The following is a 12,669-nucleotide window of genomic DNA, read 5'->3' as shown; positions in this document are numbered from 1 at the left end:
ATAACAGTGACATTAATTATCTTAACTATAAAGACGACAGGGCCAGGTTTGCAAAGGTAGTTGGGCATCATAAGATTAAGATGCTTAGCAAGATTTACAGAACTGCCTAAAGTGATTAGCACTCAATGCCCATTAAAGACAAATGCTACCAGGCACCCATTTGCATCCTTAGGCACTTAAACACTTCTGAACCTGGTCCCAGATCCTTAGCAAGTGTAAAGCAGATTAGCGCCACTGAAGTCACCAGAGAAGGATCTGAAGTTCAAAGTGTGTAGTAACATCAGATTGATAGAGGCATTATTGTAGAGATGGGGATTAGACTGGGATGGAAGAACAATGATGATAATATTCAGCACTTACACGGACCATCACTCTTTCACCTTTAGTGAGTATTCCAGTTGCAATAACCAAAACTGTCTGCAAACTAGGGTGCTACACGCTGTAAGGAAGGATGGCGGAATCTAGCCCTTAATGGTTTTCAGCATCTGTGCACTTTACTAACATTCTCAGCCTGAACCAAACTGGTTCAGCTCCAATGACAATGGAACACTTGGTCAATGCTCCTCCTCAGATCTGTTAAAAGTTGTCATCCATGTTTTACAGACTGGGAAACAGAAGCAGAGAGGTAAGGGCCCAATCTTGGGAGGTGCTGGGAGGCCTTCAATATTTTGCAGGGTTGGGCCCCACGGCCCATATTTTCAGAAAGTCAAGTATTCACAACTCCAAACAATTTCAACTGGCACTGTGAGCACTGCTGGAAAAAATAAATCAAGCCATAATTGACTAGCAAAGGCTTACAGGAAGGAATGACAGATTGGGTTGGAATGCGAGTGATTCTTCTGCTCTACTCAGCACTCATTAGGCCTCAATTGGAGTATTGTGTCCAGTTCTGGGCACCACATTTCAAGAAAGATGTGGAGAAACTGGAAAGGGTCCAGAGAAGAGCAACACGAATGATTAAAGGTCTAGAGAACATGAGCTATGAGGGAAGACTGAAAGAACGGGGCTTGTTTAGTTTAGAAAAAAGAAGATTTAGAGGGGACATGATAGCACCTCAAAGAGGGTTACAAGGAGGAGGGAGAAAAATTGTTCTCCTTGGCCTCTGAGGAAAGGACAAGGAGCAATGGGCTTAAACTGCAGCAATGGAGGTTTAGATTAGACATTAGGAAAAATTTCCTAAGTGTCAGGGTGGTTAAACCCTGGAATAAGTTATCTAGGAAGGTTGTGGAATCTCCATCACTGAAGATATTTAAGAGCAGGTTAGATAGACACCTATTGGGGATGATGTAGATGGTATTTGGTCCTGCCAAGAGGGCAGGGAACTGGACTCAGTGATCTCTCGAGGTCCCTTCCAGTTCTAGTCTTCTATGATTCTATGAGCTTTCATACTCTGAAAGGGAGCTGTTTTAAACCCATAACCACTGCAAACATTCTTACTCTGACTCTTCCTCCTTCTGTTCCTTCAGGCTCTCAAGGAGAGACTCCTCCAAGATTTCCAGCTCCTCTACAGGGATTCTCAGCAGCCAAGTGATGTGGCAGATCAGCACTCTCGCTCGGGCATCATAATAGCCTTAAATAGATGGGAACACAGAGAACTGATCAGTTTGAATCAAAAGAGATCAAACAGCAAATGTGGCACTCTGCTCTTGGTGGTGATTATGTTAAATGTTGAGATAGCATTGTCTGTCCTTTCAACTTATGCCAGCATATTTGCACACTTTGGGAGCAATGAGGGTTCTAAGCGCTTGGGTGACCGCCCAGGAGAAATTCAGGTACCGCCCAGCTAACTGGCAGAGGGTCTACGACTGTCCACATGCAATAGCATGTTTCTATTGGGGGTGCACATGCCTTAGTGCACATAAAATTTATTCTGTACATGTACGGAAAAAATTGAAAGGGAACATTTCCCATTAGTACACAGTAAAACCCAGGACTATGAATTTATTAGCTTCTTTGAAGTCAACAGACCAGCACTGATTTACACCAACTGAGGATCAGTACCAATGTGCCTAAGTTACTTTACAGTGAAATAATCTTTGTCTACAAAAGTCAGTCAGCAGAGATGGACTGTACCAGTTGAATGCCTATGTGGCAAAGGATCTCTGACCCTTTCACTGCAGGAATTGTGGCAGGACCTCTCCTCATCCTCTCATGGCTGGCAGAAAGCACTGGCAATTGTGGAAAGGAGGGTCATAACTTCATTCCCAGCTGGGAGGGGCTGCAGCGTGACTAGTGCCAAAAACAAAGTGAAATAGACTTGTAGGGAAAATAAGACTGCTCCCTATATCTGTGTGACAAAGCGAGATTTATTACCGTGTCTAAATACGACTCTTTCAGTGCTTTTCATATCTTACAACAGGGAGACTGGAGTTGAAAAATAAAAACAGTTCCAGCTACAAGGTAGCTTTGGTATCTGCATATTCCTGACAGCTGTTTGCACTTATTCTTCACAGCATGAGGAGAAGGATTGGATGAGGCAATCTGACAGCATTCAGTGATAAAAAGAGTTACTCTGGAGCTGGGAAGCAGAAGAGCTAAAGAAAAAGGCACTTAAGCATATTATATTTTAAACACCTTGTGCTAGAGCTATTCCTCTCCCCATGCACATCTGCACAGCATCTGCCTCTTGTTTTCAGAATGCATTCTGGGTGCACTCTGGCATGAAAAGTGACAGTATACTATAAAAGGTGTGCATGTGATGATACCAGCCAGAAACACGTGGCAAGTCTGAGAGAAACATGATACACAGATAGCACTTCACAGACAGTGGTTAACCTACCTATCTCTTTAGGTTAGGCATTTATCTAACCCCAATCACTATAGTATCTAAGCATGTCACAGTCTAATGTATTTATTCACACAATATCTGTGTGCGGTAAGGAAGAGGTAGCAGTCTTCTTTTCATAGATGAGAACCTAAGGCACAGAAAGTCTAAAGAGCTGGATAGTGTTATGAGCAGATATAACATCTGTAGTTACACAGGCTCAGTTGCCTGACCGGGGATTCACTGGGATTAGATACCTATTTATTTCTGAAAATCTGGGGCTAAGTGACTTGCTCAGGTTACCTGGGAAGGCTGTGGGAAAGCAGGGAACTGAGCCCAAGTTCTATGCTAGTGCTAGAATTCTGGTGCCATCCTGCCTCTCAGCTTGGCTTCTGATTTCCCAGGACTTGGATAAATAAACTTGTGAGGTGATGACATGAAAATATTATTTTGTATTAGTTCAGAAGAACTTTATTGTTGTAGCTGCTTAACTTACCACTTTCCCATTAAAAAACGAACAGAAAGCCAATGAAAAGAAAAGCCACTTTGTCCTCATGTAGACAAGATTTAATAATAATAAATTAACGTCAATCCTGTGCAAAGGTATATTGAAATCACTGTTGTAAAGCGCAACCATTAATCTGACATGGAGACTTTGCTACAGTCAGGCATTCTTTATGTCATTAATAATTTAATTCCAGTAATTTAATCCACCTCCTGGAATTGACAACAAAACATTCACTTGACTAAATTATATATATTTGTTCAAAAAAGTCTTCATGGGAGATCAGGAATTTATTCCCTTGTTAAGTCTTCATTTTAGCCTGTTCTTGAAATAACTGGAAGAACAAATAGTTTAGGCTGGGATTTTCAAAATGGACTGACTGACTTTCAGTAGGAGTTCAGCATTTGCTTTTCATTGCCCTCTTTGGAAAAAAAAAAAATGCTCTTTTGCTATTTAGCTGCACAACTTTTCAGGTATCAGACACGTTTGTTTGTTAAACCATGACGTAAAAAGGTCTATAAATTAGAGAGACCAGAAGATCAACAAGCAGGAGAGATTAACAGTAGGTGACTATTTATATTACAGAACAAAAGTTGGATTTCTTGAAGTTAAAGCAAAGAAACAGTTTGCTGCTGGCATTAAAAATGTGGAAATAACACACTGATTACGTTGGTACACAGTAGACCCCCTCACGTATCTCAAATTTTGAGCAAGTTAGGGGGGAGCTGGGAACCAGGTGGCAGCCTGGCTCCCAGTTCCCCTGGGCTTGTGGGAGACAGGAAACTGACCAGTGCAACAGAACTGCTCAGTTTTCTGGGTCCCGGGCTACGTCCACATGGAAACAATACTTCAAAATGGCCATGCAAATGGTCATTTCGAAGATTACTAATGAGGCGCTGAAATGCATGTTCAGCACCTTATTAGCATGCCACTCTCTGCGGCTCTTCGAAATTGCCGTGTTTCGCCTCTGTGTGGCTCGACCAGATGGGGGTCCTTTTTGAAAGGATCTTGCCAACTTCAAAATCCCCTTATTCCTATCTGCTGATAGGAATAAGGAGATTTCAAAATGTGTGAGGTCCTTTTGAAAAAGACCCCCATCTGGTCGAGCCATGTGGCAGCAAAACATGGCAATTTCGAAGAGCTGCGGCTGGCGGCATGCAAACGAGGTGTTAAATATGCATTTCAGCGCCTCAGCAGTAATCTTCGAAATGGCCATTTGCATGGCCATTTTGAAGTTTTGTTTCAGTGTAGACACAGCCCCAGAGCGGTGGGGAGCTGGGAACCAGGCGGCAAGTTCCCAGCTCGCTGTGGCTTGCAGGAGCTGGGAAACTAACCAGCGTACCAGGTGGAGGAAGCTGAGGAGAAGCTGTAGCAGCGCAGCTGTCTGTTCGCCCACCTCCCCACAGCTGGGGGAGCTGGGCAGGCAGACAACTGTGGCAAGTGGCTTCTCCCTGGCTTTCCCCAGCTGGGGGAGCCAGGGGCTGGAGCAGGGAACTGGTGGAGGAGCTGTGGTCCCGCCAGCCCCCAGCTTTAGCCTCTGGGAACCCAAGGATTTCAACTTGCGTTTAACTCACGTTAATGCAAGTTAAGCGCAAGTCAAAATCGTGCATATCAGGGACTTACTGTATTCACTTTTGGAATACCTTTTTTTTTTTAAATAACATGTGATGGCTATAATTGTATATTAGAAAGCTCGTTAAAAATAACAACACTCACCGTCCTTAAGAGAGAAGGACACGAGATCCTAAAACAAAAAAAATGAAAAGTTAAATTTGATGGCATTTTATCCACAAATCTTAAATAAAATTATGAATTAGACGTACGCTATAACTGAGTGACAGCATCAGCCAATTACACAGGGGTTGTGAATCTGGAGATATGGCTTCTGTCTCTGTCACAGACATGCTGTGTAGCTTTGGTCAGCTCATTTAAGTCTGTATTTTTAAAAATGATCTCCAAGTTTTCGATATCTAAACTGAAACACCTTAGGCCTGATTTTCTGAAGCCCTGAGCTTTCATAACACTAGATGAAGTCAATGGTAGTATGGGCGCTCAGCATACCTGAAAAATCAATTCCTCTCAAGGCATGTTTACACTGTAGTTAAAACACATGGTTGTTTAATTGTGACACAGACTTTTGGGCTTGGGTTTCAAAGCTTGGGCTCCAGCGTGAGCCTGAATATTTACACTACAGTCAAACAGCTCCTTAGCCTGAGCCCCGTGATCCTCAATCAGTTGGCATAGTCCAGTCACAGGTTTTTAACTGCAGTGTTGACATTCCCTTGGTCTGAGCTCCAGAATGGATGATCAATTCTAAACACGTTTAAAATTTATCTGAACCTCAGTTTTCCTACCTGGAAAATGGGAAGAGTCGTAACAGGCCTTAACATATAAGCTGCAAATATTAACTATAAGCTTAGATGGAGGGTACTAATGAAGGACAAAATGCTGTTGTTATTCCTATGTTCTCCTTTTGTTTCATCACTCACAAAGTTTATGGTTGTGCACAGACACAGCATACAGCACTGATTCAGCCTACATGTGTCTTTCTCACCTACCAGCAAGACAGTGTGAAGAAAAGCCAGTTGTGCATTTTTATAAGGAAAATTCTGATATCTTTGGAAAGGAAGTGCACAGCCAAAGCACATGCCAGGGAGTTTATGATTATTAGTTCCCCTGAGCCTTAGCATAATTTGTGTCGTAAAAACTCTTCCAACCCTCTTTCCACCCTCTAGTATGGGAAATCTGAAATGGTGACTGAGCTGCTCTTAGCCAACTACTAATGTCAGAGAGGAAAAATACAGCTACACCCAAACCAAATGCAATGCCCTGGACTCTGTAATAGTATTCTCAGATGGAGAGAGTTCTGCTAAATAATTCAGAAGTGTGACTGTTACATGAATACAGATGGTGAAAGGAGCTTCTTACCAATAGGGTGTCTTGAAGGACACGAAGGGAATGAGGAGAGGCATTGAGATTTGGCTGGGGTGAAGAGCAGCCGGCATCAGGCTTGGAAGGAAGATCCCAGGTGTTCATACCTGTTTCTGGGATGGTCCATATCTATGAGGTCCCCCCCATGCTCCCAGCCCCCAAAACAGCCACACTAATCCCTCTGGATTGATACTCTCATCTTCTCCCTACTCCAAATGTGCAACATGCATGAGTTTATACAGAAGTGGAGCCCCTCCCAGTGCTTCCAGTCCGGGGTGCTAGGAACCCCTCCCTCAATTCTTCCACCCCTGCTGGAATAAAGAGATTAGAGAAAAAAGTATTGCATTGAAAAACAAAGAAACAGGATTCTATTTACTTTAGAATCTTTACACGTAAGAGAAGTGAATGATCAACATTGTTCCCAGTCCTCCTTTCTAACTGGATGTTACCTGCTGACCCAGAAAAAAGAAGACTTGGACAGTAAACCCCTGGGGTGATTGTTATCCTGTAACAATTCTTAATAGGTTTGACCTTGATGGGAAGCACATTTGATTGGCAAAAGTGGCTTCAATGAGAGCTGTGGCAGGCTGAGCACTGTTAAATTCAGGCCCCTTAATTAGGCTGCTAAAAATGGAGCTAACTCCAGGCAGGCATTTTTAAACAGTTGGTCTGTGAGCACAGAGGACTGAAGTATGTTTCAAAAGCTGAAAGGTGGGTGCAGAGTGTTTTATGGACTGAGTGACAAACTGAGGCTAATGCTTATTTCAGATACTACAGGGCTGCATGCTAATTGTCTCAGACTTTGAACTACACTTGTGTGTGTTGTCAGCTGGAACAAAACAAGTACTGATTATTTAAGATAAAAAATAATAGTCTGTTCTTTCTCTCCCTATCTCAGCAATAGGTATGTTAAGCTGACCTACAAAAGAAAAATGAAATTGGCTTTGGGCCCTTGTTTGCTTCTTTATGAGGTATGAAGTTGGCATTAGAGGCTCTTTTAAGCAGTCTTCTAACTGCTTGGTTTTTACATTTGAAATTCACATCCTGCTTCTTCTGTAAAATTCTGTGGGCAACGAGAGCAGTGGCTCTCAATCTTTCCAGACTACTAGATTCCTGTCAAGGGTTTGATTTGTCTTGCATATCCCCAAATTCCACCTTGCTTAAAAACTAAGTGCATACAAAATCAGACATAAAAATACAGAAGTGCCACTGCACACTAGTTACTGAAAAATTACTGTCCCATTTTACCATATTATAATAAAATAAATCAGTTAGGGTATGAATATTGTACACTCATCCCTTACTATATGAGCAAAACTAGTTCCCAAATTTCTGCTCATAGGTGAAAACTCATAAGAGCAACACTAAATTCCCATTATAGTACATATAAAAGTCTCTGATTTGTGCCAAGTGCTTGTAACTTGACATAAACCAGTTGAGTTTAGGTACTTTTCTGATGTATTTGAATAGTCTGGCACCAGAAATAGGAGGTAGTGTGTGTATGTAGCACAGGGATTCCCAGCCTATGAGTCACCATTGGATTTGTTAAGGGTCGCCAGCTGGGCAGTTCTGAGCTGCATGTGGCTGTTAAAGAAGCCTTTTGCAGTTTCTTAACACTGCTGCCTCACGCAGATATCTATCACTAGAGATAGCAATTATCTTATGCCTAGGTGTTGAAAGCTTAACACTTGAGTTAATTGGTTTTAACGAGTGTTACCTGCTGGGAGCAGGAGGGCTGGGGGAACCACCCAGCCTAGCAGCCCCAGTGGAGAGGCTGCGGGGGGAGGAGGAGGAGTGTTTAAGGTGGGGGCTGTTTAGGGATGCAGTGGGGTGGGGGGTAGAATCTAAGGCTGGGGCAGGTTAGCGATGTGGGGGTGTCTAAGACTGGGGGAAGTTTGGGGCTGCAGGGGGTTCTACGGCTGGGGGCAGTGCGGGGCTGCTGGGGGTGGGGGGTACAGGTCTCCTCACTCCCCGGCCAGGCTCATATTAGCAGGGAAATTTCACTCATATAGTGAACATAAGTGGGTATACGTGTCCCTCATTTTTACAAGCACTCGTAAATAAAGTACTCTTTAAATGAGGGATGACTGTACCTACTACTTTTGAGGTATAGAGCAGTACAAACACCAAACAAAATGTTAATGGTGCTTTTTATGTCACCTGGTGTAAAACTAGGGAGCTCATGTTAACCTGGAAGAGCTCTTTGTACCCCAATAGGTACGTGTACTTCTGACTGAGAACCAATGAGTTACAGAATTAGTAGCTTTATGACACCAGACACCAAACTTGTGAAATCAGACCGAGAAAGGGAAGTGATTTTTATTCAGACTCTTCGGATTTTGTATAGTTTTTGTTTATACTTGTATAACCCAAAACACCCAATGAACAGCTGGAAGAGAAGCTATTTTGTTAAAAATTCATCACCCTTTCCCCATCATGAGAGAGCTTCTACATTTCAGGGTCAGCCAAGGAAGTGAGCTGGGCCATGGTGTACAACGGATCAGCCAATACAGGACAAGTAGGTGTGTGTGCTAAAAGAGCCAAGTGAACAGCTCAGTAGAAAAGGAACACTTTGAAGAGCTAGTGAATCACCTCACCCACATGGAACCTCCAGAGTTACCACCTGCAAATACGCCTCTGCAAATTAACAGCAACAGGCCTACAAAAGAAGAAATCAGAAAAGTCATTGTCTAACTGAAAAGCAGAAAAGCAGCTGGCCCAGACAACATCCCCACAGAAACAATCAAGGCAGGTAGTGACCTCATTCAACATAATGTATAATCTATTTTGGAAAATTTGGGACACAGAGGAGATCCCATAAAGACTGGAAACACAGCTACCTTATCAAGCTTCCAAAGAAAGGTAAGCCGAAGGAATGCAACAACTGGAGGGGCATCACGTTACTGTCTATTCCAGGAAAAGTGTTCCATAGGATTCTCTTGGAGAGAAGGAAGACAGAAGTTGACAGACAGCTCAGGGAAGAACAGGCAGGGTTCCGTAACAAGAGACCTTGTACTGACCAAATAGCTACTCTCAGAGTGACCATAGAACAATCGCTTGAGTGAAACGTCCCCCGTACATAACCTTCATAGACTTCAAAAAAGCCTTTAACAGCACTGATAGAAACACTTTGTGGAAACTGCAGCAACACTGTGGCATCCCATCCAAAATTATTAACCTGATCCATTCAACATATGAATCCTCGGCATGCCAAGTTGTTCACAATGGTGTCCTAGCAGAATCCTTCAGCATAATCTCAGAAGTGCAACAAGGATGCCTGTTGTCACCTATTGATTCCAATGGACTGGATTATGAGCAAAAAAAATAGACGGCCATCAACGGTACGTTCAGTGGACACTCAGAAGACACTGATTTTGCTCATATCACCGTCCTTTCACACCAACATGAATGTATGGAAGAAAAAGTCTCAACACTGGACAACACTGCCTCAGTGACTGGACTGAATATCAGCAAGGGAAAGATCAAGGCAATGACGATCAACCAGTCCAACAAGACCACCATCATGGTGGGAGGGGATGACCTGGAAGATGTGGAGCAGTTTACTTACCTGCGGAGTATTATGGACAGAGACAGAGGAACAGACAATGATATCAGTGTCAGAATAGGAAAAAGCAACAGTTGCATTCAAGACTCTTCGTCCCATATGGAGATCATAAATAATATTTGCGACGATGAAACTATGGATCTTCTACGTGAATGTGTAGTGTGCACTCTTGCATGTACGCAAGACATGGCGTTACTAAAAAAATCTTCAAATCACAAGCTACAGAAATTCATAAACAGATGCTTGAGGTACATCCTTTGCATCAAAGGGCAAGGCATGGTCACAAATGAGGAGCTTTGGAACAGAGCAGGACAAGAATGACTTGATGTTCAAGAGAAGAAAGTGGGAATAGCTAGGCCACACATCATCCTGCATAGTCCGTCAAGCTCTCAAATGGAACCCACAAGCAAAAACACAGAGAAGATCTGCTAAGATTGAAGGACAACTAGAGTATTCCTGGGGTCATCTAGAAGTTATGTCCTGAGACAGAGGGAGGCAGAGGAGACTAGTAAATGACCTATGCTGCACCTGGAGTACAAGGGTTTAAGTCAAGTAAGTCAAGGGAGCCAAAAACCAAGCAGAAGTTACAACCTTTCAGCTCTTCTTGTACCAAAAAGAAACAAAAGGGCACAACTCCAATTTTGCCCTTTCTTCAGGTCATCTTTAATAATTTCCTCCCTAAAACATTTACTAAAAGCTTAGCTCCTTACCTTGACAAGGTCATTTAAACACATTCCAAGTGCAAGTTCACTAGTTTTCATTGAAGGTTTATTTTTATCAGGCTGCTTCATATGTGCAAAGCAACCTCCATTCATGGATCACTGCTGTCTTATTTGCCAGAGCTAACTGTCCTTAAACAATTCTGCTTATCAAGACTCAACAGCATTAGTTACCCAAAATAAACTAAATCGATACCCACAATCCTCAAGGTTTCACTCAAACAACAGATTTCCCCATCTTTGGGGTGTATCTTTAGCAGGGAGCACTAATGAGACTGATAAAAAGCAGCCTCTCTCCGAGATTCAAGTTTCAGAGGGTAGCCATGTTAGTTTGTATCTGCAAAAACAACAAGAAGTCTTGTGGCACCTTACAGACTAACAGATATTTTGAGCATAAACTTTCGTGGACAAAGATGCCCTTTGTCAAATCTGCACACGGAAGCTTATACTCCAAAATATCTGTTAGTCTATAAGGTGCCACAGGATTTCTTGTTATTTTTTCTGAGAGTCAAGGGATCTGGAGAGACAGAGGGTTGGGAATTTGAATGCAGAACCATAAGAAAATTAGACAAGGGAGACAAATGCAGCATTCACAACCAAAAGCAGAAGACTGCATTTAATCTGTAATGTCCACAAGGACATGTGCCTTTACAAGCTTCAAGATCTGACTTATGTTTTGTCCTCCCTATGACTTTCCAACAAAGAAAAGAAAACTTAGCCCAAGAATAAGAGCAGAGAGTGTGCTCAATGTGTAACAGAAAGTAAAAAGAATTACTTCTATACTTCCCCATAGGCTACTCAGTTACCTGCCTTCATGAATCATCCATTCAGCATCATAGTAGAAAGAACACGTATCAAGCGACAAAAAAAACAGTTCACTCTGTAGCACTAACAGGAACTTTTCACCGAATTCCAGAAGTCTATGGTAATTGGAGTGCAAGCAAACAAACCATAAAAGTGAAGTGAATATGTGCGGGAAACAAGAGAACAGGAAAGCAGAGAATGACTGGGAGTAAGCACAGTCTAAGTTCTGTCTCTTACATTGTTTACCTCCAAGTCACAAGGAAATGCTGATCTTAGTTTGAATAGAAGCTGGTTCCCACTAACCAAAATGTTTTGCCAGTTACATCAGAAAAAGCCTTGGGTGCAACAAAATACAGTGATCTTTTCCTCATACAATTCTTCCTGTGAGCTACTTCAAGAACTTCAGTTACTCCTTCAGCAAGAAATGCAACTGCTCTAAACCCTGTCACAGAAAAAACTGAATCAGTAGCTAAGACTCCTATGTTCTACTGTCCTGTTTGACCCAAAGACAACTATAGAAAGCTCCTGGAGGATCAGGAAGAGTCTCTGTTGTATATCCCTGAATGACACAATTTACATCCCTGAATGACCTAAGTCATAATGATATTGGCTGTAACTGTAATTTATTCTTACTTCATGGCCCTTTAAGCTGCCTTAGCTGTGTAAAGGGGACTCAGGGTAAATGACAATCAGGCCCATTGTGTGTAAGGTCAGGGCTACACAACAAACTTATGTCAGTATAACTAGATTGCAGAGATGGACTAACTAGGTCAATGACAGGGGCTCTCCTGTCAGTGTAGTTGCATCTTTACTAAAGTGCTACAGTAGTGCATCTGCACTGCTGCAGCTTTCTAAGTGTAGACCTGCCTTAAGTGTTCCGCTGAATTCAATCAGACATACACGGGAAGGAGAATAACAGAGCAGCAGTAGCATGGGAGCAGAGAAAAGGTGAATAGTTCTCCCATTAGAACTAAGGCTATGTCAATGCTATAGCCTGGTTGACACTCCAGTGACCAATGACCAGGTGTTGATTTAGTGGGCCTAGTGAAGACCCAACGAATCAACTACTGAGCTCTTTCCACTCCACCTCAGTACCCAGCCCAGAACAAGACTAGGGTAAGTGAATGGGAAAGCATCTGTCTCTTACATTGTTTACTTTCAAGTCACAAGTAAATGCTGATCTTAGTTTGAATAGAAGCTGGTTGACCCAGTGTGATGGAGTGTGTGTGTGTGTGTGTGTGTGTGTGTGTGTGTGTGTGTGTGTGTGTGTGTGTGTGTGTCACAGAGGGTGTGGGTCTCCTGCTGAGGGTAACCTTGATGACCAGGTAACATCTTTGTACTGGAGACAAAGGAGGAGGTAGAGCCTGAGGGGTTTGAATTG

General features: G+C 42.7%; 1 protein-coding gene across 8 annotated transcripts in view; it reads right to left on the bottom strand.

Moving 5' to 3' along the window:
* The window catches only part of TMCO4 (transmembrane and coiled-coil domains 4), a 107,260-nt gene that overhangs the window by 78,288 nt on the left and 16,303 nt on the right, over positions 1–12,669 (bottom strand). For 3 of the 8 annotated variants that reach the window (XM_074975570.1, XM_074975567.1, XM_074975568.1), the window contains 3 exons: positions 8,798–8,859; positions 4,986–5,013; positions 1,438–1,570 (listed from right to left, as the gene is read on the bottom strand). The exons of 1 other annotated variant lie outside the window; for it this stretch is intronic. In XM_074975570.1, coding sequence (XP_074831671.1) covers positions 1,438–1,570; positions 4,986–5,013; positions 8,798–8,803 — 167 coding nt within the window. In that variant the 5' untranslated portion in view covers positions 8,804–8,859. Of the gene's footprint in view, positions 1–1,437; positions 1,571–4,985; positions 5,014–6,197; positions 7,087–8,797; positions 8,860–12,669 lie in introns of those variants that run through there. 4 more of the 8 variants (XM_074975564.1, XM_074975566.1, XM_074975565.1 and 1 more) reach the window with 2 other exon arrangements.

Source organism: Carettochelys insculpta, chromosome 23, assembly GCF_033958435.1.
Source record: "Carettochelys insculpta isolate YL-2023 chromosome 23, ASM3395843v1, whole genome shotgun sequence".
NCBI classification, from domain to species: Eukaryota; Metazoa; Chordata; order Testudines; family Carettochelyidae; genus Carettochelys; species Carettochelys insculpta.
Note: the sequence above shows the minus strand (reverse complement) of the source record. Positions and strands in the feature narration are given on the sequence as shown.